The 25754-nt window shown below is 39.9% G+C and overlaps 1 protein-coding gene across 1 annotated transcript; it reads right to left on the bottom strand.

The window, feature by feature from the left end:
* Window positions 1-1342: 1342 nt before the first annotated feature.
* Window positions 1343-25676, bottom strand: WDR43 (WD repeat domain 43). Its single transcript, XM_084513095.1, has 18 exons — window positions 25408-25676; window positions 20985-21119; window positions 19270-19391; window positions 13747-13867; window positions 12437-12576; window positions 11833-11935; window positions 10699-10763; window positions 10146-10317; window positions 9603-9689; window positions 8577-8708; window positions 7957-8094; window positions 7060-7146; window positions 5588-5619; window positions 4771-4834; window positions 3813-3926; window positions 3297-3366; window positions 2615-2670; window positions 1343-2519 (listed from the first exon to the last, which is right to left on the bottom strand). Exons 1-18 carry the CDS (start codon window positions 25636-25638, stop codon window positions 2400-2402), a joined length of 1989 nt encoding a protein of 662 aa, XP_084369221.1. The 5' UTR covers window positions 25639-25676; the 3' UTR covers window positions 1343-2399.
* Window positions 25677-25754: the final 78 nt, after the last annotated feature.

Raw genomic sequence — 25754 nt, 5'->3', positions numbered from 1 at the left:
AATCCCTCAGGTTGTGCAGGGGTGTCTGGACAAACATTAACTAGACACCTATAAATGGAACAATACAAATTTGGTATATACAAACAAAAGTACACCTCAGAGTTTACACTGACTGTTTAACAAGCGAGGTTTGCTCTGGCCATATCTAATTAGGCTTTATACAAACACTCATCCAAACTCCATTGCTCCGAATGAGCAGCTAGCCTATCCTCCTTACTCTCCTCATAGCTCTAAACACACCAGGATTAGGGCTGCAAAGCAGGGCCTGCCTCATTTCCAACCTCTTTCTCCAGATGCTGCATCTTTGAAAGACAAAAATAGGAATGGCATAGTCAGCTGGCCGATATTTTGGCTTTGATGTGAAAACATTCCTCAAAATCCCTCTCCTTTTCCTGCTACCATGTTCTTCCACGGCTCCACTCCAGCGCATTCAAGTTTCCAGCACCATCACTGCCCACGTCCAAATAGTAGTGCCAACAAGGTACTCAGCTCACTTTGAGCCAAACCCTGCCTTCTAAAAGGACGGCACACAACTATGTGTAGGACCTTGCACAAACCAAAACACGGGTACTGCTTGTGTTACTCCATGCCCTAAGAGCTCAGCACTTACTAGAGATGCAGACCTTCATTCACACTCCTCTTTTGCCTGATTTGAAACCAGTCGGCAGGAACATCAGTACTGCTTGAAAAATTACACCAGATTACCTTAATATGGTGGCTTGTATGAGTACTGAGCATGCACAAGTGTTTGCATTTATTTTCAAAGCTTCTCAGTAATGAAACGAAAGCACAGCTTTACAAATAGTTCAGACACTTTTTTTTACTGTCAACTAAAACATTCCAAAGACCAGAAACCTTGAACTGCTGCTGTTTTACCTCCACCTCTCCAAAGAGGGAACAGCTCTTCCCACTATCAATCCAGTTTCTCCAGACACCACAACACCAATGTAACAGGGAGGTAAGAAACCAAGAATACTAGATGCTTTACAGAACATTGTAACCTATATATAGGTTATATATAACTTCTTTACTGAAAGGGTTGTGAGGCATTGGAACAGGCTGCCCAGGGAAGTGATGGAGTCACCATCCCTGGAAGTCTTCAAAAGACGTTTAGATGTAGAGCTTAGGGATATGGTTTAGTGGGGACTGTTAGCGTTAGGTCAGAGGTTGGACTCGATGATCTTGAGGTCTCTTCCAACCTAGAAATTCTGTGATTCTGTGATTCTATTAGGTTGGCTTCCTCTTCCACAAGAGATCTGCCTTGTACAAATCAGGCATTTCACCCTTCACCACCACCCTTAGGTACCTAAGGGCTCTCTCAACAAACATCACAGGACAGATATTTGGTAAAGGAGATGTATATTTATTCACTTTACAAAGAGGGCGGTATTTAGTTGCAACAGCTCCATTTATAGACAAATATATTGTACATTATAGTGGTGAATGGCTCAGACCTTTACCAAGTTTTGCTCTTAAAAATGTTTGTACCTCTTCAGCTTCCATTAGCTGAGCAAATAGCTATCCTTGTTCTGCCTCTGAGATTAAAAATCCGTAATAAATGTGTAGCTGTGTGCTATGTATTCACAAGCATTCACCTTCTCATTTCCCTATGTTACTCCCTTCTCCCTACCCAACTGAACAGTCAGTCTATCCTCTCTGGGTTAGCATTAATCTTATATACAGCCTCAATTAAAATGAAATTAGGAACCAGTGATATAGTTCTAATGTTCTTTTAAAGCACAAGAAAAGTCATTGATTTCTACATACAAAAGTCTTGAGTTCAAATTTGTTAAAAAAAAAAAAAAAAAAAAAAAGCTGTTTTTAAGCCACTTTGGCATTAAGATACTGCCAAGGCATGGCTGAACTGATGGAGGGTGGGGAGAAAGAAAAGAAATTCGTTAAAGAATTTAAATATTACAAAAATATCTTTTTTTTTCCTTTTTCCTTTTTTTTTTTTTTTTTTTGAAAAAATGCATCAGGATGTCCACTTGCTATTGCTAACTGAAGCATGGAAAGAAGGTATAGATCAGTTGTCTTTGATCCTTGAACATTTGAAACAAATTCAATGTAAAGCTGAACCAAGTTTACCACACAAACAGCGGTGGCAGATTTATTTCACTTGAGATACAAATGCATGTCCACGTGACAGGCATAATCTGAACATGAGGTGGAAGAAATGTTTCTATAGTAAGCGCAGGGAAATAGGGCGAGAAAAGGCTGGCGTGGTTAAACATTCTGGATTCAGAAATGCACAGTGCCCCACATGTGCCTCTGCACATAGGCTGTGCACAAGTCTGCACTCCCTATATGCAAATATGGCATCTTTCATCAAGATGATCCAGAATTGTAAAGTTCTGGTGGCCCACTTGTTTAAACTGTTAAGTTTATTCTTTATGCTGTTATTCTTCTTCACTTTCATTTTCTGGTTCCAAATCAGAATCACCGTTGATTTCCTTTTCAACAGTCATGTCTTGCTCATCTGATTGCTCCTCTTTTTCTTCGTCTTCATCCCAGTTTTCCTGGGGGAAGGGAAAACAGGAATGTTTGAGCTTTTGACAGTACTACAATTTCTGTTACAATCAAATAGGAGACGGTCTGATCCAAGTCCACTTACATCTGAGTCTTTGTCTGCAATCATCTCATCATCTGAACCTTCCTCTTCTGAGGATTCTGCAAAAAAGAAAACAATCCCTCAGTCTGGAGAACAGACTTGAATGTGTCCAAACAAAACCCAGACCCATGTGCTCCTAAACTAAACTGTGCTCCTCCATTGAACCATGCTACTTAAATTCTGAAACTAATTCTACATGAAGAGTAGGTTGATCGACATAAATCAGAAACTAGTCATTCTGTTATGATTAAACAGTATGCAGTTTCAGTAGAAACTGCTGGCCCAAACTGGAAGTGTACATGCACACAACGACACTACCACCTTGTAGTTCTGATGACTTAAACGTAGAAGCTCGACTGCATTGATCTTAGCACATGGGCAGTTAGTGCTAGAAATCTGAGTTTGTTAGTTAAGTAGCATGCTGAACTTCCAATTAACTGTTTTTATAATTTGTAAAGCAGGTACAGGAAGGAAAGAAAGGAAACAAAAGTAGGGGAACGAAGGAACAACTAACTATACGATGCCTACATGATTAATCCCCACTTAACTGCCATGGGTTTCCCACAAAAACTTTCTACTTGCAAACCGTACACTAATAGATATGCGCAATAGATAGGAACATGATGAACAGCCACCAACCATCAGGAGCTCAGGAGTCGAGCTACGTGTAGCATGCAACACTTACCGTCCTCATATACCAGCTTTGCAGTCTGGTTAACTTCAGTTACATCCTGAACTGTTTCCGACGCTGCAACCTGAATAGAATTTGTAGATTAGCCTTAGATGAAATCATGTGTTCCCCAACCTTAAAAGTCAATAAAACTCAACAATGCAAATTAAGTCTACATCAAGGTTAACATTCATTCATAACTGTAGTTTAACAGCCAGGTAAATAGGAAGGACAAAATAAACCTTTAGAATCACCTGCTCTGAAGCGGCCTAGTATCTCTTGTTTATTGCTTTTTAAAATGCTATGGGTTAGTAGACATTTGGGCAAGAAAGACCACTTTCTGCAAGCACAGATTGACTAGACAGTCCATGAGTTGTAGTGCTTTGTGTATTGTCAGTGTAGCTGTACAGCAGTTGCAATAAATTCATTATGACAAGTTCCATTAGGTATAGTCTCAACGGAAAGCTAAGACTGCAAACAATGCTTCTTCTACACATCTGTGTATACCTGTATTATGAAATCAGAACTCACCTGGGTGACAAGAAGGAAAAGTCTTCCATGTAGACGGGAAAGCTTTTGCAGAGTTTTTACTCTGCTCTCCATTAACTGGTATAACATTCCCAGCTGAGGAATAAGGTCTGGCAACTTGGGAGAAGGAGAAAGAAAAACAAAGCTGTTAACTAACAGAGCTACGTCTTACTTTAAAATTTTTAAACTACCTTTATACATTTGGGATAAATAATCCTTGCTCACACCACTCTGGATAGAAGGAAAAGCTAAGAATTTACAGATATCACTTGCAGACCAATCGACTAACATTTGACCATGTCTAGAACAAATCACCTGCTTTCAGAACATTGCAATTCTACTTACACTACTTTTCTTTTCCACAGTCACTCTCTAAGCAGGTTTATAAAAGCACTATTCAGAAAGCTGTGTAAATGAGAACTGAATATACACCAGTTTATGAACACAGCATTTGCAAAGCCTTTTTTTTTTTTTTTTTTTGAACTGAACAAGAATGCTTTATCCATCACTTGCTAAGAGAAGGCTGGACCTTGATCCAGAAGCTACTACATTACCTGCTACCCTGCCAACTTTGGCATACCTTTACCCTATATATTCAGTCATGCTCAACACAGTTTCAAGATTAGCATCACGGTAGCAGGATAAATTTAGTTAAGTTTTAGTGACATACATGTATACTAGATCACATTTATGACAGTTGTATTGCTCCCAAATTCTCTTAGTTATGACATAACTTGTTTTGACTTTGGGATGACTATAATTATGTTATGAATGACAAAGACAATTTATAACAAATGTCCATCAACACAGCAAAGCGGTAGAAGTACAGTCCTCTGTACACTGGTTTGGGCACTACCATATATGGGGAGAAAGAGACAGATTCCTGAAGGAAGATGACACGTGTTTAAACGTTTAAATCTAGTTTTAGTTACGTGCACTAACCTTAATGCAAGATACTTACTGTGGAAAGGTAGGACGCATGTAGAGTAAAAACAGACTTCAGCCATCGAACCATTTGTGAGGCACTAGAAATGATATTAAATGATATTAAAAAGATATTGACTGACAACACCCATTTCATTTTCTATACGCTAAGCTGTTCTACAGTAAGTCCTCTACTTAAATTACATAAAAAGAAAAATAAAAATAATATAAAAAGATGGAAATATAATCAGTTAGACTATGAGAGGCCTATATATAAGATACTAACTAGGAAAAGAACAGACATCTAAGCGAAGGAATAAAATTTATGCTCAGAGATCTGTGTTTCTAATGTCTCTAATTGGAGGTTTCAGTGGATAAAAGATCAAAGTAATATTTTTTTTTTATCCAGTTAAGGACATCTAGTCACAGAAGAGCTATCCCTATAGCAGTATAATGGGGGTGGGGAGGAAGGAGGAGAAACTTTCTTAAACAATACCAGGAGCTGTCTAAAGAAAAGGAAACCAAACAAGGAAACCACACAAGGAACACATCTGACAGTGATTTGAGGTCACATATTTAGAAGGTGTGAGCTATCAATATTCTGGGACTTCAGATCCTGTCTTAGAAAAGGTATACTTTTCATTTTCACACTTATGTCAGCCTGACAAAGCACTGTCTTAACAGAAGGTCATCTTCGTACCCACAGTCAGGTGAGAATTTTTACCTCAAGATGCTATTACTACAACAACTGTTAATTAGTTACTTTGGAAATGATCACAGGGAAAGAGGGGACCATAATGCACACAATAAAAATGTATTCTGATAAATTAAACTATGGGTGGTTTGTCTCTTACCTGTATGGGTTGCCTTGCAATCTCTTTGTAAGCTATCAAGACAAAAATAATAACAATTAACAAGCAACAAATGCATAATGAGCTTAAATCCCAACATTATATCTACATGACAGGCCCAATATCGGGGTAGAAAGATCTCCAGGCATTTGAAGTTTACTAGAACTAACCACTGCCAAGCTCCAGAATATTATATTGCTGGCTTTACCATCCTATATGCAGGCTCATAACTTGCAGAAGTTGAGTTCCATTACGACAACAAAACTGGGACTCTCAACATACAAGACGTCCAGAGGAACTTAAAGCTGTTAGAAGCTAAGACGGAAATCCCTTTGTGATTTGTTTGTATGTCTCTGTGTATCTGCTCAGTAAAGCAGCTGCTGCTAAGTTGGCAGGTTGGAGAAACAAGTGAAGACTTGCAAGGTAAAGGCTGTTTCATAGAACAAATTGCAAGTTCTGGACAAGAGTTACATGAAGCTCTCTCCATCCACTGAGATAATCTACTGAAATACTTATGATTCTCTGACACAGGTGCAAGAGAAGAAATGCTGCACCTCATTAACATAAGTTTAGTAGGTATAAAAACATATGTGCTTAAAGCAAATCTAAACATTCAAAACCAGGCAGCCTGCATAATTCAGTTAAGATTAGTAACACAAGTAAAAATTAAATTTTACTTGTAGCCAGCACATTAAAATACAAGAGAAGTCTAACCATTAACTTGTTACAGAATGTCATTCATGTAACAAGAGCAACTAACTGATGTTCAGTTTAAACAAAGTAATACATAGATAAGGCCAATTATTGAAGTATTTCTGCCCAAGCACAAATTTCATGAACTATCACTGAATATGCAGTCCAGAAGCCAAATTTCCTCTCAAATGACTGCTAAGTGATGTCACAAATCACAAATATAGCAACTAGTCTTTTGAGCTACCTTCAAGAGAAGAATGAAATTGCCCCAAAAGTGCTATCTGAACTGATTGTTTTAAGTACATATTCTCTTCTTATTTTTCTCATATATCTACTGTATTTATGGATTTATGCTCATATAACTCACTCAGGCTGGTATTGCTATTTTCACATTTCAAATTATCATCTACTTTAATAGAGTAAAATAAGTAATGCTTTTTTTTTTTTTTTTTTTTTTTTTTTTTTTTGCCATGGGCTAAATGCTTTAGAGCTGTAGCTTACCTCTTCCTTCATTTCCCACCTAAATGTTTATGATAATACTAAATGATCTAATGTTTTTCCTAGCTTTGACAGTGGCACTTTGTCCTTTGGTTAAGCTTCAGCCAGACAAAATAAAAGCAAATCACAGGAACTAAGAATTAAATAATTATGGTATTATAAAACTTTAAAATCAATGTTATTTCATTTACTGAAATTAAGAAACATATCCTGGATTTTCCCCAGATAAAAGACAAGTCAAAAGCAGTTTGTACAATAAGAACATGAAATGCAATCTCTCCTACCTCATGCAGCAGTGGAATGACAGCATGTATAGGCATTCTGGCTACTGTGTTCTTTATTAAAGTTTCCTTTCTTGTGTTAAGCACTTTCTGTTAAAAATGTGGAAAAATAAGATCAGGTAGTCATTCAGCTTTAACACATGGGATCACAATCAAAAACTCCTAGGTTTATATCTCTTTTTCTACCCCTCTGCATGCTGACATGGAAGTAATAAGCAAAACAAAATTTACTGTGAAGAGTCCCATTTTTCAAGTCAACTACAATTAATAAAACATTTGATTAATTTGCCTAAAACAATACTTTTGCCACTAGTCCACCCAACCCATGTTAGAAACAAAGCACCAGACTTATTAAAGAGAATTTTTCTAGCTATTTTTCTATTTGTTTCACTTCTGTAAATAATTACCTTTCACCATTGTCTGTGACAAGTAATTTCTACTCAGTGTTAAATTATCAAGAGATTTCATTTTCCTGCCCCGTAGCTATCATTTTCCCCTAGTTCAAGTGGAACAGCAAGATTTTTAAGTGAAACTGTTGTAATCAGTGTATTTTTCAAACAGTATCTATTCAGAAACTGTATCTGAGCACAGATCATTCTCCATCTCAAGCTGAAGGGCTTGCATTGGTAACATCAGTTGTAAAACATCTGAACTCTGACACAAATTTATCATACACAGAAGTGCTTCAAAGTTCATAGACTGACTCAGAAAGCAAAGTAGATTTAAAAAAAATATCACCACCGTAATTTGTAATACCAGTGCCTTGAGCAGCACATCAGCAGAAAGCAGCTAGGAGAAATAATAAGATCCTAACTGTTCAGCCTCCACAGCTTTCACGGGAGCTCCCCAAAAGTCTCAGCAAACAGATAAAACAGCATACAGTGATCTTTTAACACTTACATTTAAGATGTCTGAATCATTGCTTTCCAAGCCCTGAACCAACAGTACTGCAAAGCTATCTGTTTGCGGAAGGCCACCTGGAGTTTTCACTTTGCTCACATCGATATCCAAAGCCCCTAGGCGCTCTTCAATGCTGTCCTGCAGATAGTAAATAAGGGCAGAGTGTTTCAGTGCAGTTTCTCAGACATATCACCTGAAAGCAAAGTAGCTAGACCACACCATTCCCTCCTATCCTGCTAAAAAAATAACAGATTTAGCATATTCTTTTAAACGTACTAAGAGAGAATAGCCAGAGAAAAGAAGCAAGAATACATCTTAGCACAGAGTGACAGACACAAGTGTGCGATAAAGTTCTGCAGTAACATGGCAAAACTATGGGAAATGCATTCAGGGCTTGGATGAGAGGTTTTTTTTCTGTTCTTTTTGTTTTGTGTTTGATTTGTTGTTTTGTTTTGGTTTTGTTTTGGTTTTTACCAAAGAAAAGACTTTCATACAAAGTTATATGATTCACTTTGCCTCCGTTCCAAACACAAAGCAAGTTCAAGTTTACCTAAAGAAGATGCAATGATGATTTAAGACTTTCTAACTCATCTTCGTGTTTTAAAGAGGATGCAACTTACCTCTGGCTCTCCTGGTTTCCTCTTGCTTTTATTTTTCTCCTTTCCTGAGGATGGAGTTTTAACAGCTGCACTATGTCCTGGGATGCCAGGCACTAGAACTTTGGTGTCTGAGTTCACAACTGGTGTCTTTACCTAGTGGAAAGAAATACCCACATATGCATGAATTGCTAATATCTTTACATTTCCTCAAGTTTAAAACACTGATTTTATTTCCAGACTCTTACATGTGTGTTAAAACCAGCCTGCCACAACCAATTAGAAAAATGCAACATGCCCCTGCCTGAACAATTCTTTCCCCACAGCTCTGCTGCGTGGGCCTTTATTTGAAGTACCTGCCCAGCCTTCTGTACTTGTGGGAGCCCTGCTGGGTGGCCACTGAAGTGATACAAAGACAATCTACTACAGTGAGCACTTCAACTTCCACATGATGCGCATAGAAGACAGACTTATAAATAAAATTTTGATTTTGTGGTTCAAGAACTTTACTGTAGAACAGTAGTGGCATTAAAATATTACCCTCTTCGCTCAACACACATTGTCTTTCTCTCCACAGGGCATGCTCAGACAGCCAAGAGAAATGAGTCTTCATTGCAATTCAGCAAAAAGCGAAACCAAGATTGGAGATCATCACTGCATGCCAGGGAGCTCCCAGACCTCTCACAGCATTTCAGCTCTGTTATCCTCCACCTCCAGGGACCAAGGAATTAGCACAAAGGCCCACCAGGCTGATGGAGCACCAGAACTGGCAGCTAAACTGAGGGTTAGAAAACTGGGGCTTTCAATTCACTACATCGATGCCATGAGCTATGATTTGAGCTACTGGAGGGTAACTGCGAGCGCATACCAGTACACAGAGCAGCCATGAAGCACATTCCCCCCCCTCAACACAGGCTATGGACCTCTGTAACTACACACCACAGATCTGAGTAGGCCTGTACAGTAATCCAAACTGATTTTAGAAGTAAATTCTAGCATTTCTGAAGTAAAATATGAGAAGCAACAGAACTGTATTTCACACAAGCTCACCTTTGTTACAGCAACTTCTGTTTTAAGTGCCAACACTTTCTGGACATCCCTTATCAAACATATGTGGGATTCAGAGGTGTTCAAAGACTAGAAGACCAGGAATAAAAACAGTTAAATATCAGTGAACTGCCCCTGCAATTATTAAACTACTGAAAGGTGAGAACAAACTCCAGAGGCATAAAAGAAGAATGAGCCTCCCCCCCGAAAAGCAGTTGCTTTACACATCTGCCTTTTATTATCAGATCTCCACGAACAAGTTCATGCAGAGAACAATTGCAAAAAGCATCAATGGCCTAATGTAGTAACAGTTGAGATGGCAGGAAACAGCAATAATGCCAAGTTTTACTTTAACTGAAAGAATCAAAGAATACAAATCCCCTTTCAAAACAACTCAGGGGCAACAATCATAACTCCCAGAAAAGGTGGAAGTAATAAGTTCCATCTCAAGATGTAATTCAAAAAAAGTGCATAAAAATCATCCAGATGAGAGCTGTTAGGAACCATATTACAAAACCCCAAACCTCTTCAGTAAGTTTTACATACCACTTTCTCTATGATGGGCTGTAAGGTGTTTCCATACACAAGCAGCAGAGACTGTTTGTCTGTGCAAAATGCAGCTGCTAGGATAGGGACTGGTTTTGGCGTGGAGTCCCCATCATTTCCAGGTGTTGCTATCTGGATAGTACAGTTTGACGTTAAGGGTTTTTTGCAGTAACTGCAGGAAAAAAAGGAACGAAAAAAAAAAAAAACATGTTTAGCTTAAAAGACTTCTACACCTTGCACATGTAAGCACTCTTCATTATCAAGTCCTCAAATTCAATCCTCAAAACTACATCTTTTACAGATGCTTCAGATGAGGTACAGACAGGCAAAACCTCAGCGAAACCAACATAACAACATATTACAGTATAACCCCCCAACAAATAAATTCTCCTGCATTTCCCCAAAAAACATGTCAAGTAAGCCAAGACAAGGAATCCATTGGAAACTGGTCTGTGAAGAGATGCAAGAGTTTAAAGGCAGCAGCACAACAAGATGAGCTTTGCTTTCCAGTTTGCCTTTTCTAAAAACACTCTCAGAAAGAATAACAACTTACCCATTTAAAATGTGTTCAAATAAATGCAACTGCCCATCTCTGCACACAACTGCTAACTTCACAGGCTGAAAGAAATCACAACAGAAGATTTTAATTAGACCAAATGACAAACATCAAGTGTGAGACATCAAGAGACATTTGCATGGTTATGATTTGACTTTTTGCAGTAGCTACATACATTAGAGATATAACTAAATCCATAAGAAAGTTAAGAGACACTAACATCTCAGGAATTAGTACAACTATTAGGAGGCAAAAAGATAATTTGTAACTGTACTTTACTGTGTCACTACTGATATATCCAAATCTGACAGCTCAGACACTAACAGACATATATAACCATAAACAACAATGTTCCAAAAAATACAGTACCCAACTAGTCTAGAGGCACTGGTCTACAAGGCCACTGACACTGTCTCTGTTTCTTTCCTGTGAGAATATTTACAAAGTAAATATTTTTTGAGCAATTAAATTACAGGTGTGCATTACAGAATATTCTCATCTCCATTGCATACAATAAGAACACACCAATGGAAACATCAGAAAGTGTAGCATGAAACACTGGTTTTGGAAAGAAATCTAAAGGCAGCAGGAGAAAAATGTTTTAAATCATTACAGAAACTATTTCTGAATGTTTCATTTGCAGACATTTTTTCAAAATACAACTGCTATGAAACACCTGTACTTGCTGAAATTGAGACTTGGAGAATGCACATTGCTCCTTCAACTTGTAAAGGTTAGTTAATTCAAAATGCAGTTAGACTACTGAAGCCATTTGTGATCAGAATAAAACAGGACCACACAAATTGCATTTTTAGAAAAAAATCAATTTTTTTTTACTGACAAAATCTAACACACATTTTGATTACTAACTTGTCCTAAATAGAAAATTTTGGAAATACAAATGGCATTTGCACTTAGTAGCTTTGAAAATGAATGTTTCGAACTATCGGCTATATAAATACAACTGCAATAAATATCCTCATACTTGTGAATCAGCAGTCAAACCCTTTCCTGTCATAAAAGAAACAAAATACAGTAATTCAAATTCAAAGTAATTCTTTCTTTGCACCCTAGAAAGGAAGCTAATGTGAAAATTGTTAAACATATTTGGTTATAAACTACTGCTCCTACCTCTTCTTTGACTTCTGAAACAGTCAGGTCAATAAAAGTTGGTTCATCTGTTACTGTGAAAGACATCACAGCATTCTTTTCTTTCCTATCTGATCTGATCTGCCTGGAGACACAAACAGCACAGACAGATTATTTACAAGAGCAGAAACAGCAGCCTCTGCATCTGAAAAACAGCACAGTGTTACAGAACCTGTAAATCACTCATGACGCTTATCTACCTCACCCATGCCGTAACTGCAGCTTTCAGCTTTCGAAAGTGTTCCAAATTTCAAATACAAATTAACTCCCATGTGAAGTCCAGCAAGAAGAAAACTTAGCTTAAACTTCACAGCAAGTACAAAGAACAAGGCAGCCCATCACACACTGTGTTCCTAGCATACGTTGGGAATTCAAGTGGCAACTACTGGAAGCATGCTCAGACACAGCCAAGGAAATTCAAGTCTTCACTCAACAATCAGTGAATCGAAACCACCATGTAAGAGATCATCACTGCATTTTTCCAGAGTGCCCCTTCTGCTTAATCACAAAGTTCAGAACATACTTGTCAAGTCTATCCTCAATACTGATCACAATCAAAGTTACAAATTACAAAAAGCTTACATACCATACGCTCAGTAACCGGTCATGTATAGCTCCAGACAAGAAATAAAGCCCTGTAATTCCATCAAAGGACTTATTTTCATTCATAGGCTTCACTGTAGTAAACATTAATGATGACACTGATGTGGCATGGCCTGTGAAATGCTAAGAGGAGAGGAAAAAAAAAAAAAAAAAAAGGAGTTCTTCAATCATTGCCATAAGCAGTCATATGACAGAAAATAAATATTAGTTAAGGAAAGCTAAGAAAGATCATGCATTACTAAGTCAACAAGGATATTCCAGTGTTTTTTCTGTTTGTTTAACTAGTGATCAATTTTGCTGCATTCCTGTATTTCTACATTTCATGGAAATGTTTTCAGACACTACATATTCATCACAATTTAAAAAGTTTAATGGGGAATAAAAGGCAAACTTGCTGAAACTAATCCTGTGAAAAGAAATCACATATGCCTGTACTGCTGTTACTGTCAGAAAGTACTTCATTTCACATTTTACAATGAAACTAGATTCACAGTTTCATTCTCAACGATAAGATGAATGTATAGGTCTGCTAACACACCAAGACTGTTCAAACAGAAAAAAAAAAACTACTCGATTTTTATGTTCACAAATAGTGTTTTTGGTCATCACAGGATGATGTGTCATCACAGACACACGTACAGTAGTTGCCAGACGCCAGCAAGTCCACAGTAATGGCACATGTGCACACTTACCAGGCTCCAAGTACCAGGAAATTCAGAAACAAGCTGCTTCCTCTCTGCTGTCATGCAATAAAACATGACTGCACTTATGGAACAGCCAAAATGTGGTATCTTGCTTGTGTCTGAGCCCTGCACCCAGGGAACAATAATGATTTTGCTCCTCTGCCTTTCAATTGTTTTTAAAGCAATGTTGATACCATCAGATATGTACAGTTTAGCAAAGAAACCTGAAGGAGCTCTTGCAAAAACCCATGCCAGCAGCAAACTAATAGTGTGCTGAAGTGAGTTCCCTGATAGAAGGGCATCAGAAAGGGACCCAGTCAAAAAGAAAGACACCTAAGGGAAAGGGTTTTGGTGGCATTCTCAGACACAGCCAGGAAATTCAACATCCTCACTGAACTCTCAGCAAGCTGAAACTACAGTTCATGGTATCATCACAGCAACAGCTTCCAGCAGCCCCAAAGATGCCAGCTACCTCCTCATACCCAATAAAAAGTTTTCAGATGTCTTATTAGGAAACAAATACATAATGTCAGCAACCAAGTACGATTTTTATTATTTTATTTGTTATTATTATTTAATTTTTACAATCTAGTTGAGCAAAGTTACTTACTCTGTAGACTTCTTTGGTCTCCAGGTCCCACAGTTTTATAGTTCTACCAGCTGAAAGCAGCATTTTCCCATCTGGACTGATGCACAAAGAGCTGACACTGCTATTGTCGCCTTTCCACTTACTAAAATTTGGATGTAGAGTTTTTGTCCAAAGGGAGAAAGATGGAGAAATAGAAAAGACAACATTCATTAGCACAATCTGAAAATGCATGCCAACAATGCTGAAAAATTTAAGGCAGTATGTACTTTTAAAAAAAATAGTCAAAAATGAGGTTATTCTGTTTCCGCTTCTCTTTCAAATTAGTTCACACAAAAATACAGCAATTCAAAAATAAAGAGATATTTTGAACCACTGTGCTTTGCTTTGTTTGTTTGCTTTTTAAATATTTGCTTAGTCTGTTCTGAATGTCCCCCTCAAAATTATCTACTATTAAGGATCAGGTAAGAGGAGACGTACCATTTCAAGACTTCTCTCAGCACCATAATCCAAAAAGCTTACACCAACCTATTCAGAATGGACTTCTGAGTTTTAAGGCCCACTCAGTTCCTGGCACTCCTCTCAAGTCTGTCAATGACACTGACAATAATAACCTTGGCCTTAAAGAGGTCCATGGTTGAAAGCACTATTTAAGAAAACGAAAGATGCAGTCATGAAAAGCTTGCATCTGCTTAGAAAGAGTGTGAGTACTGTTATCTTCCTCACAGGCCAAAATTACAAGGAAATCATTAACGCAAACCCTTTATAGATAGTAAGTACCTCAAAACTCATCACAGCCTGATTGTGAACAGCCCCACTGAAATACTTCCAAATAACTTTCACATGCCTAATCACCACCTCTCCTGTCTTCCAAAACAGAGCTCATTTGCAGCATCGCCTTTGATTAGATTTCACAAAAACTGCAATTTTTACTGCCTACAAACTTCACAAACAACGTTATACTTTACACAGAGTATAAAAAAAAAAAAAAAAACATCTTCCAAATGAGAAGGTCAGGACTAAGAATTTCAGACCAAGCTCCATTTAATGAAGTGAACCCAAGAAGATATTTTCACATGTTCTAAAAAGACTCATCTAAACTAGACTACAGAATTTAAGTCACAGCAAAAAAATGTTAGTTTTTACTTAGGATACTCTTTATATAATTTTACAGGGAAGAGTTGTTAAATAGGACACCATGAAACACGAAGTTGCATAAGGAGACAAACTGAACACCTCTGAATGTTCAGAGTTTAAGACTTGAAAAAGCTACAAAGAGAAACAAAATATCATCCAGAATTTTCTATATTACCTCTCTCCATCACCTTGTCTTGCCTCTTCTTCTACAGAAACTCACTCTTCCCCAACTTGCTCTTCTACCAGAAGCTTGCTCTTCTACCAGAGGTTTTCATGTGTGCTGGACAGACCTCCTGAAGAGGTTCTACAGACTACTTCTACAATAATTAAAAAAGCCAAACCTAAAGCCACGTGATTTCAATTCCCCATCTGGAAAATAACTAGAAGACTGCAAACCAAAAGAAGTTGAACATCACTTCTCTACCCCAGGAGCTTCTATCCTGAATTCTGCAGGACACATACAGATTCACTTCCAGGCACTCACAACTGTTAGAAAACGCAGGCAATCTGACATACACTGGTCATAAGCAGTTATTTTGGTTACCTTGTTCCTTCTAGTCTCCTCAATTTGGCTAAAATTTTAGAGAACTCTTTTTTTTTCCTTCTCTTTCCAATTTCACTTACTTTAGATATGACTTGTTATACAAGTAGAGATTTTTTTTTTCTGGTAAAAAGCATAATATTATACTGCCAGTGTGCCTTTCATTTACATACTCCAGTAACTATTTTGTTGTTGTTGTTGCCATATTCAAAATAAAAGAACGTAATGCCTCTAACTACCTTTTATATGCTCAACCCCTACCATCAAATCTAGGAGTATTTTTCAGCATTTTCCTAAGCAATTATTACACTACAACCCAAACTGCCACAGAGTAACATCATTACTGTTGAACTCTTAGCAGTTTGTCAGTGGCATTCTCCTCAATTCAACAGAGAAGACTCACACAGGAGTAGGCACATCCTGCACATCAAGACCTCATTAAGAGGCTGGCATCACAGGCAAGTCCTTGGCTTGTGTAACCACAGTACTCTCTTTCAGCCACAGACTGCTGAGGGGAAATGGTATCCATCTTGTAAAGTGAGAGAAGAGCAAATAATCACCAGGCTTGCTAACCTAACAAAGAAGGAATTAACCTATGTTGTGAGACAGGCACCACAGTCCCAAAAGAAGTGGAGGTATGGGAAAGAGGCAGAGGGAAGTACGCAGGTGTAGTGTGATAGGAAAAACTCCCGCATTTCCCGGTACAGCAGCATGACTGGACCCATCTTGATGGCCGTGCATGAACACATGCAATATGAGAAACAATCAGGATGAGTTATATATCCATGGGCAGCTTCAGAGCTTTGATCTTATTGGGACCACAGAGAAACAGTGAGAAAGCTTGCAAGACAGGAATGCTGCAATTAATGGACTTTTAGAGATGCTATTCAGTGAAGACATGCCAGGAAGGTGAGGAGGGTTCCTCTGCACAAAAGGGTGGCTTGAACACATGGAGCTTTGCTTTGAAACAGGCAAAGAGCCAGTGGAGAACTTACAGGTACATATGAGAAGAGGCCAACAATGGTGATGTGGTGAGCATCTGCTACAGATTGTCCGATTAAAAAAAAGTAGATAGATCTTCAGAATCCCAGGCCCTGGTTCTTCTAAGGGACTTTAACCACTCCAGCAACTGCTGGAAGGGCTGCACAGAAAGGCAGAAGCAATTCCAGAGATCACTGACAAGCGATGAGGACATTGTCTTGGCACAAGTGATTTACAACTAGACTATGAAAGGTGCTTTACTGGATCAACTACAAAAAAAAAAAACACACCACCCCACAGGTCAGGGATGCAAAGGTTGATGACAACCTTAGCTATAGCATCCACAAGACAAAGGAATTCAAGACCCTAAGAAAAAATGAGCAAGATAAACAGCAGAATAGCAGAGTTACAACTGTGGACTTCAGAAAAGTCCAGACTGCAATTCATTAAGAGAATGATTTGCAGTATCCCAATGGAAATTGCCCTGAAGGGCCTCAGGAAAGCAGGTTACTCTTTCCTTGAAACACAAAAAGGTCCATTCTAATGTGCAGAAAATCACTGGGTGTTGCAGAGGGGTGTCTTGGCCAAACAGATAACTCCAGAGTCACCTCAGAAATGCAAAAAAGGATTATAGAGAAGGTTGAAGTGGGGATAGGCTGCATATAAAAATATTGCCCAGACATGCAGGGACAGAATTAGGAAAGCCAAAGATCAGTTGGTGTTCAGACTGGAAAAGAATATGAAGGCCAACAAAAAGGACATCTGCTGGCATATCAGCAGCAATATGATCATGACTGAGAAGCGTGCAGGCCTGGTGCTGAATTGTGTAGGGACCCATCAACACACAGAAAAGGCCAAACCACTCAGGAGCAAAGTCTACTCTCAAGCCTCCTATGCTCCCAAACCTAGTGCCAGAGCCAGAGGAAGCAAAGCATTACCCACAGTAAAAACACATCAAATTAGGAATCACAAGAGCAAAGGTTCACACATGCTGCTCCGTAAAACAGAGTATGGGATAAGTATAAGCATACTCCATAAGCAGCATGGGACGCACCCAGAAATGCTGAGGTCAGTGGTATTACAAGGCTACCCTGCCATCTTTGAGAGGCCACATAGCTCAGAAGAAACATCTGATGACTTGGAAAGAAAAAGGACAAATGTATCTGCAAAAGGGAGAATACAGGAAACAACAGGAAAGACTGTACAGCACATCCACCTACTAACCATTTCCAGGTAACAAAAAGGTCAAAAAAGGGACTGGAAACTGCCAGAATAGATTTTAAAAGGGAAATCATCCCTAACCAACCTAACTGCCTTCTTAACGAGACAACTGGCTTAGTGGGCAGGCACTGTATACAAGTTAAATTGACTTTAGCAATGCTTTTGACAATGCTTTACATCAAGCGACATAACTCCAGTCTGGCTGCAGTGATACCAACTGGATAGTCTTGAAGGTGGTCTAAGAACTGCATGGATCACTGGGCTCAAACACCTGGAATCGCTGCTATGAAGTCCAGCTGGTGGCCAGTTACTGGTGTAATTCCCTAGGGACGTCTCAATGCCATTTAACAATCTTAGTATTCACCCAGGTCTTCATTAGTAACCTCGGAACATGACAGTATGCACCCATAACAAGTTCCCCAGATTACAGAGATCAGCAGATACACTGGAAGGTAGGGCTCCTATTCAGGGGCATCTCAACAACCTGAAGAAGTAGGAAGTCAAATCTCAAAGATCAAAGGAAAATGTAAAGTTCTCTGCGTGGGATGGAAACACAAGTTAGTAGTGAGCATTTGTAGTGATGAGGTCAACTGCACGCTGACCTGCATTAGCTAAAGCATGCCCAGCAGGTCAAGAAATGTGATTCTTCTCCTCTGTGCAATAGTTTTCAAATTACACCTGAGCACTACCACCAGTTTAGAACAGTACAAGTTATTGACATAATGCAGTAAATCCAGTGAAGGACTACCAGGAAGGTTTCGAGGCTGAAGCACACGGCTTAACAGGAATAGGTGAGGGAATTGGGCTCATTCAGACCTAGTAAGAGAATGCTAAGGGGAAATCTTACTGCCATCTTTTGCTGTCTTATGTCAGGGTCTAAACTTAATACAACATAGGGACACATTCTTTTCCTAAGAAAACCGAGGAGGTTACTGGTGATCAGCTGTCTGCAATGCCCACACCATCTCTAATGAAACTGGTAAACTGCTGCAAGAGTAATTTACAAGAAAGTAACAATAGCAGAAGAGAAAGGTTAAGATGTCATCACATACTAGGCTTCTATTGGTAAGATAACCAGGATCAGTAACAGAAATCTTAGTTTCTTCTTTTAAGTTTAAAAAATGTTTGACTTTATTAGAAAAGGAAAAAAAAAATGCCTACCTCAACAGGAGTTTAATGAGTAGCAGCCTGCTCAGACAGCCAAGTGGAATTGTCCCCACTGCACGTCAGTAGTGAGCGAAACCAATTGGGTTATCATCACAGCAAGGCCCTTCGGGCAAAGTAAGGTGCACATGACAGATCTAACTAGGATGAGGTGTTCCAATATCTTCTAGAATCTGAATTTTTCAGTGTCAGAAAGCTTGTGTCTCACTCAAGGACAGCATGGAGGGACCTAAGCCCCTCTTAGCAGTAACGAATTCATCTAGCCTTTCCAGTACAAGGAGGATCCAACAAAAGGAGGAAACCTGACCTGTGAGAATTACACTTTTACCCTTAACAAAACTGCATTAAAGCCCTCAGAAAATCAATAGCCAACAGACAGTTTTGTCCAGCTGGCATGAATCCTACATAGAGTGCAACATTTCAGCAGGACATCACTAAAACCTGTGAAGGAGGAAATACATATCAAGCGCCAAGAAAGCCAACCAAGAAGAGGCATCACTCACCATTTTACTTTGCAGGTCTGTGTGTTCCATTCCACAATGTGTTTGTCCTCTGAACAGCTATACAAACAGTAGTTGTCCTGGTGCCACCTCACACAATTTATTCTATTGTCATGACCACCATCCTACAAAAGAGAGGGTCACTTATGAATAAATGAAGAAGTCTTGCTACTGAGTCTTCCCTACCATCAACAATGTGAACAAGCTGCTCTTTCAAGAACTGAATTCAAATCATTGGCAACTCATAGAGGGGTACACAGCATGCAACTTTTTTTTTATGCTTTTAAAGATCAATACACATTATACAATTATAAATTACAGATACTTCATATTTTGGTTTGTATTTGGACTAATTCTTGTCCTAGGACTTCAGAGTTAACAAAAAAGTTGTCTTGTCCGCTACCAACAGCCAAAGCTGTCTAAACAGTATGAAATTTTCTCAAAAGAATGGCTAGCACGTATGTCTTGCTGATAGTTATCTAAGTGCTTGATTAAGTACATTTAGAGATGGGTACCCTTCTCTTCATGCTCAGCATTCAAGAGTGTGCAATCATCAAATCAGAAGACCCTACAACAAGTATGTATCATCTACCTTTCTTAATGAAGGACTGAAATATCTGCTGGTCAAATCAACAAATCTTTTAATCATTTATTGTATTTTCTGCAGTTTATAAAAGTTCATGATTTGAATCAGCAACAGCCAGCTCAGACTGCTTCCAAGGAAGTCACTGTAAATTGGCCTTGAGCAAGACAAAAACCATCAAAGCAAGACATTCTGTTTAATAAGGACAGCTAAAAGTGACAGCTCTATTTCTAGCAGGAATAATCTTTTAATTCAACCTTTATGTATAAAAAAGTACTCACTAAGTATCATCTGCTATGCCGATAATATAGAAGAGCAGACTGTTTCCAAACTGACCCACACTGTGAATTTTAACCTAAAACTCCTTTACTTTGTTCATAGTTTTCAGGCCTAAGAAATTTTTCCATAAAACAGTGTTGACACTGTTGACCTAGTGTCACTTGGATGCATCATGATTTTAAGGTGTCCTGGCTTTCTCCTAATCCCTGTACATTTATTACTACGAGTTTAGAAGCAGAAGAACGTGCCCAAGTATATCAAAGTATTGCAGTAAGTTGCTTACACAGATTCACATTGCTTGTTACGTAACCCAAGCCTAAAAAAAAGTTACTTGGGAGTAGCAGAAAAGCTAACAATGAGAAGTGAAAACTTTGAAAATCAGAATCCCATCTGAGGAAGATCAGGCTCTGAGAGGGTTCCAAAGCTTCCACAAGGAGGTAAGTTTCTATCTGTACAGAAGATTCCATCAATGCAACTTTCACAAGAGTCAATGAATGCTTCAAATCTGCCCTCTTTTCCCACAGCCCTGTGCAGAGGCAAGGGGTACGACACTTCCCATGAACCTAACTGTTCAGTTAGACATTTCATCAGGTCTATCATACCGAAGGTAAAACAGTAAATCCACACACAATATTAGGATACCGCATAAACTTTCAAACTAAGAGTTCTTGATGTGTACATACTGCTAACAATAGAAAAAGTATAATTCAAACATTTCAAAGAATTTGAATTACTGCACCTCTATTCATATATGTAGCTATTAAGGAAAAAAAATCTGAATAATTAGTTCAGTTTAGAATAAACTGACTGACACCGCCACTGTTTGATAGCATGTGATGAAGAGTGTGCAACTTACTAGCTTGCTCTGTAACTCTCCTTTAACTGTGCTGTACAACAAAATGCTACCAACTGCTGTGCCAATAGCCAGGATATCCAACTGCTTGTCCACTTCTGCAGCTTCAGACTTCCGTTTTTTCCTCTGGGGCCCATCCTGGAGAATTGGAGAAAAAAAAAAGAGAAAAGAAAAAGTGAAACAAATTGGTCTGACCAGCTATTCTTAAGTGTTAAAGCAAAGGGTAAAAAGCTTCTGCAAGTTTGAGACCCAGTCAGCCAGCACAAATCCACAGAGGCATAAAATGAAGACACTGAAGCACACAGAACCTTGAGGTTCATCTTGTACCTCCATGTACAACCATAGCGAAGTTGATATGAGTCACTTGGAAACATTCACTGGAGGCCATTTTGCTAACCTAGCCACCACATATGAAGGAAAAAATAATTAAATCAAGTTTTTCACAGAGCTCACTTCCCAGAAGCAGAAGTAAAGATTACTACAGTCACATAATTTCATCCCCTGGATGGAAATGTGTTTTTATCAAGCTTGATCAGTTTACCATTTCAAAAAACCTATTCAGAAAAGTTTTGCAAACACTAAGTATTGATAATGCCTCTTAAAAAGAAAGTGTTACGCCACTTTGCAGAGGGAAGCAACCAGGACTTAAAGCTAAGTCACTTGTCCAAGCCCTCCTCTGATCAGGCAATTCTCAAGCCTTCACCCTCTCACTTCGTAAGTGATACCAATCACTTTTGGAAGGAGTTTCCATTCATCTTGCTCTACCAAATGCACACTAAATGAAAGTATGAAAAAGGCAGAAGAAAGAGCTACATTTATTCTTACAGAGTTAATCTCACATAACTAATCACCAGGGGAAAAAAAAAAAATGGAAAAAAAGTGTTTGAGCACTTTAGAAGAAAAAAAAATCATCCCTAATGCCAGTGGTTAGTTTTTAAATCGGACTTTGGTAAGTCTCCTTACATTTGTTACATCATAGCAAAGCATTCTCTCAGATTAAAAATAATACCAAAAAATACACACAAGGTAAGGCTTTCTCTACAAAACAGATCCATGCACTAACCAACAGCCAGACAAAGGCACAGGAGACTCAGATAAAACGTGGGCTCTGTGCAAATGCCATGTAGTGCAGCTAATCTGTCATACAATAGACATCACACAGCAGACGTGAGTAATTTCTACTCAGCCCCAGAGATATGATTACAATCAGGCTTCAGGAGTTTTCATTACAATTAAAATTTTAAATTTTAACAGTGCAGGGTAAATAGTTCGGTTGTTTGAATTACTGGGACTTTTCTTCCCCTTCATATTTCACATACACAATGTTTTCCCCAAAGAAAAGTGTTTCGTTTGGAGCTAGTAAATACAGAAATGCTATATTGCTGGTTTAAAACAAAAGCAGACTCTAGAGAAAAGAGAGGACATCGGCTTTTTTGCAGGCAATTGTTTAGGCTTCATCCTTCCTGGGAAAGGAAAGTGTTTGGAAAATATAATGAAAACATACGAGCTAGGAAATCATCACAGTTACAACGCACAACCAAGTAATCAACCACATTTTAAGACAATATGAGAAAAGGCTCACACACTAGTTAAATTTTTGGCAGTGATGCCAACTAAGCCATCTCCAAACACGTGTCAGAAATGCAAAGATTGGGACCACGCAGCCAGTGGAGATCCAAGTACAGTTTGTCTTTTCAGGCACTTTTCAAAATCTCTTTATGTACTTTTATTAATCACCACTACCAGCCAGGACTGCAAATCAAAACCACAATTAAAAACAGATTTTATTCTCTTCCCTTCCATAAAGCTTTTAATCAGAATTCATTCACCTTCTATTTCAGTTTGTGACTGATGTCAACGGTGCTTCCAGTGTCTAGGAGAAAGCTAGGGGCAACAAAGGTTTCTCCAGTTTTATGTTTTAACATCTATTGCTTTACTGAACATGCTCTATCAGCACCGCTAGAGGGTCATTTTGTCATAACTTTTTGCTTGAAAGAACTATCAATGGAAAATTCAGACACCTATTAACGTTTGAAGTGACAAAAAAGCATAGCTTTCATGGAGCAGACAGTGGAGATGAACTCTTGTCTAAATTATCTGGTCCCTTCTAATTTTTCCAGGTTTATGGACACTCACACTTATTTAGAAATACTGAAAAAACATAGTTTTAATAGCAGAGATGGTTAGAAAAAGTTATTTGCAAAGGGTAATTTTTTTCATAATGCTCTTTTTTATGTAGGGCAGCTGTTGAGAATGAGGGTTTTTTTTTTTTTTTTTTTTTTTTACTTTGAATTAACAGAAAATTCATCCCCATTGCTAACACATGAAGTAAAACACTTAGAACGCTGAAGTGGGGGGACTCTTTTAAGGAGACTTAAGAGTTGAAGGTGAAAAGAATAGTTGTGACTTATAAGGAAGAAAGTGGAAGAAGCTATTTTGAAAGTTGGTGGTCGGCATCCTCTTGCAGAACATACCGCTGCATGGTAGGGGAGATGGTGAGCAGGGCAAGCAGGAAGCACTGACACTGCAGAAGCACGTGTGCAGGGAACATGCCAATAAGCCACCACTGCATCAGCAATTCCAGGGCCTGGAGTTCAAAACTTCATTTCCAGTATTCCCCTTGAAACACACAGCCTTTGTTAACGTGGCAGCAGTCCAGAACATGGTTTAGGTGTGACTTGTTGAAACAACTTTTACAGATATTTATTGGCACAGTTTTACTTCAGAAGACTAGATACTAGTACTACACATGGAGATGTCAACTGCCAGCAAAACGAGGAAAAAAGACTAACCAATACAAGAGAAAATACATTCATTTCAATGGATTTGGAAGAGCCATCACAACTGCAGTTCTGCAGCTTTGTCTAAGGACAGCCCAATGAATTATAAAAGTTTATGGCAAGATTATTCCAAGAAGCAGTATGTTTTGAAACTGCAAAAGTACCAGCTTCCAGGCAGCGGACAGCATTCAAACTGCTAGAGTAAGAGAAAGCACCAGGAGGAGACCAAAGTTTGTCTGATTAAATTCTTTTTCCATACAATGCTAAAAACAGTTACGTTGTAGCATCTGTAGCTTTTAGGGGTGGCTGTCTAGAAAGACATTTTTTAATATGTTTTTAACAGCTACTCAAGGCTTTAAAACTTTAAAAAAAAGAAACATTTTTAAAAGTCTCCTGTGGTTGACCTAGGACACCAAAAACAGTGCAGCATGTTAGGTTTTGAAACTGCACTGCACGAAGCAGAGGTTAGCACCGCTTTCATGTGCCAGTTTCAGTTTATGTAAGAGCTTAGTTCCTACTCAGCCTTCTAATCAATGTGTGCATTTTTTTCTTCTAAAGTGTATTAAAAATGAGTAATTTAAAGGCCAATTTAAGACTAATGCTTTCTTCAAATGCCCTTTTTTAAAAGTTGCTAAACTGAGCTGCTCAACTGACAAAAATGGGAAAACACAAGTCTTCTTTTGGATGGGCAATCTAGAGTGTGTTATGCACTTCAAAATACCTGTTAAAGTATTTTTCATAAACAAAAATGTTAATATACCAAGACACGTTAAAAAAAAGTACTTGTTACGACGAAGGGGGTGCATCACATACAACTGTCCAAGGTATAAGATTCGCTCAGGAAATGGTATGGTCTATGTAAAAGAAAAGGAAATGGCATGGTCTAGCTAAAGGGATAAAGATTACTTCAACATAAATGGGATGAAAGGAGTGTATCTGACAGTATATAATAGAGGTATTTTCACGTTGAGTGTCCAGTTGAGCTGAAGTAACCGAAATTCAAGGTGGGAGGTGTCCAAGCCCTCCGATGCGTGCTCAGAGGTGTCTTGCTGCATACAGAGTACCTGCTTGCAGGGTTCCTGAGGTGAGGGAAGCGTGTCGCCGGCAGCGCAGCCGCCTGCACAGCCGTGTTGCTGAGCCGGGGAAGCAGAGGCAGGGCCTGCGCCGCTCCCTGCCCGCACGTGGACGCGGGCAGCCTCCCGGTAACGCGGCGAGGCGCGACATACCTGGCTCCTCGCAGAAAGCCTCCTTCCACGCGGGGGGGGGGGGGTACAAAAGACAAACGATGGTGGCGGTCAGCGCTTTTTTTAGAATTGAAGAAAGGAGGAGAAAGCCCTCACGGCGCCAGATGAACACCTGAAAACCCCCTTCCAGCGAACAACCCCGCGGAGGGGATGGGAGCGAGAGAGAGAGAGGGGGGACCCCCCACACACACACAGAAGAGACGCGGGGATGGGGCCCGGCCCAGCCTCGCCCCCTGCCCGCCCGCGGGGCTCCCCCCGGCCACGCCGCGGCCCCGCCACATGGCGCCGGGAGGGCGGGGTGAGGCGGCACGGCCGCGCTCCGCCGCCCCCCCACACCTCCCCCCATCCCCTTCACCTCCCCTCACCGCCATCCCCGCGCCCCCCCCCCACCCCGCTCCGTACCTTATCGGGGGGCGGGCGCCCCCCCGGCGGGGCCCAGGCCAGGCAGGTGCAGGCGGCGCTGAGGTGGGCGGAGGGCACGTACTCGTGCCGCAGGCGGCTGCCCGCCGCCTCCCAGACGCGCAGGCGGCCGTCCGAGCCGCTGACGGCCAGCAGCCGCCGGTCGCAGGGCGAGAAGGCCAAGGGGGGCCGCGCCGCCGCCTCCCCGCCGCACGCTGCCGCCGCCGCCGCCATGGCGCTCCCAGCCCGGCCCTGCCGCGCCGGCGCAGCCCCGGCCGCGTGTTCGCCGCCAGCGCCTGCGCCGCGCGCTCCGCTGACGCCGTTCCGGGCCCGGGCAGGGCGGAGCGGGG

This window comes from Aythya ferina, assembly GCF_964211825.1.
Source record: "Aythya ferina genome assembly, chromosome: 3".
In the NCBI taxonomy this organism is placed as follows: Eukaryota; Metazoa; Chordata; class Aves; order Anseriformes; family Anatidae; genus Aythya; species Aythya ferina.
This window is presented reverse-complemented; position numbering and strand designations above follow the sequence as displayed.

Coding starts and splice junctions, on each gene's coding strand:
- WDR43 (XM_084513095.1), bottom strand. CDS start 25,638: ATGGCGGCGGCGGCGGCAGCGTGCGGCGGGGAGGCGGCGGCGCGGCCC. Junction 2,671..3,296: donor AAAGCTGGTATATGAGGACG/GTAAGTGTTGCA, acceptor TCTTTTTTGCAG/AATCCTCAGAAGAGGAAGGT. Junction 2,520..2,614: donor TTGCAGACAAAGACTCAGAT/GTAAGTGGACTT, acceptor CCCTTCCCCCAG/GAAAACTGGGATGAAGACGA.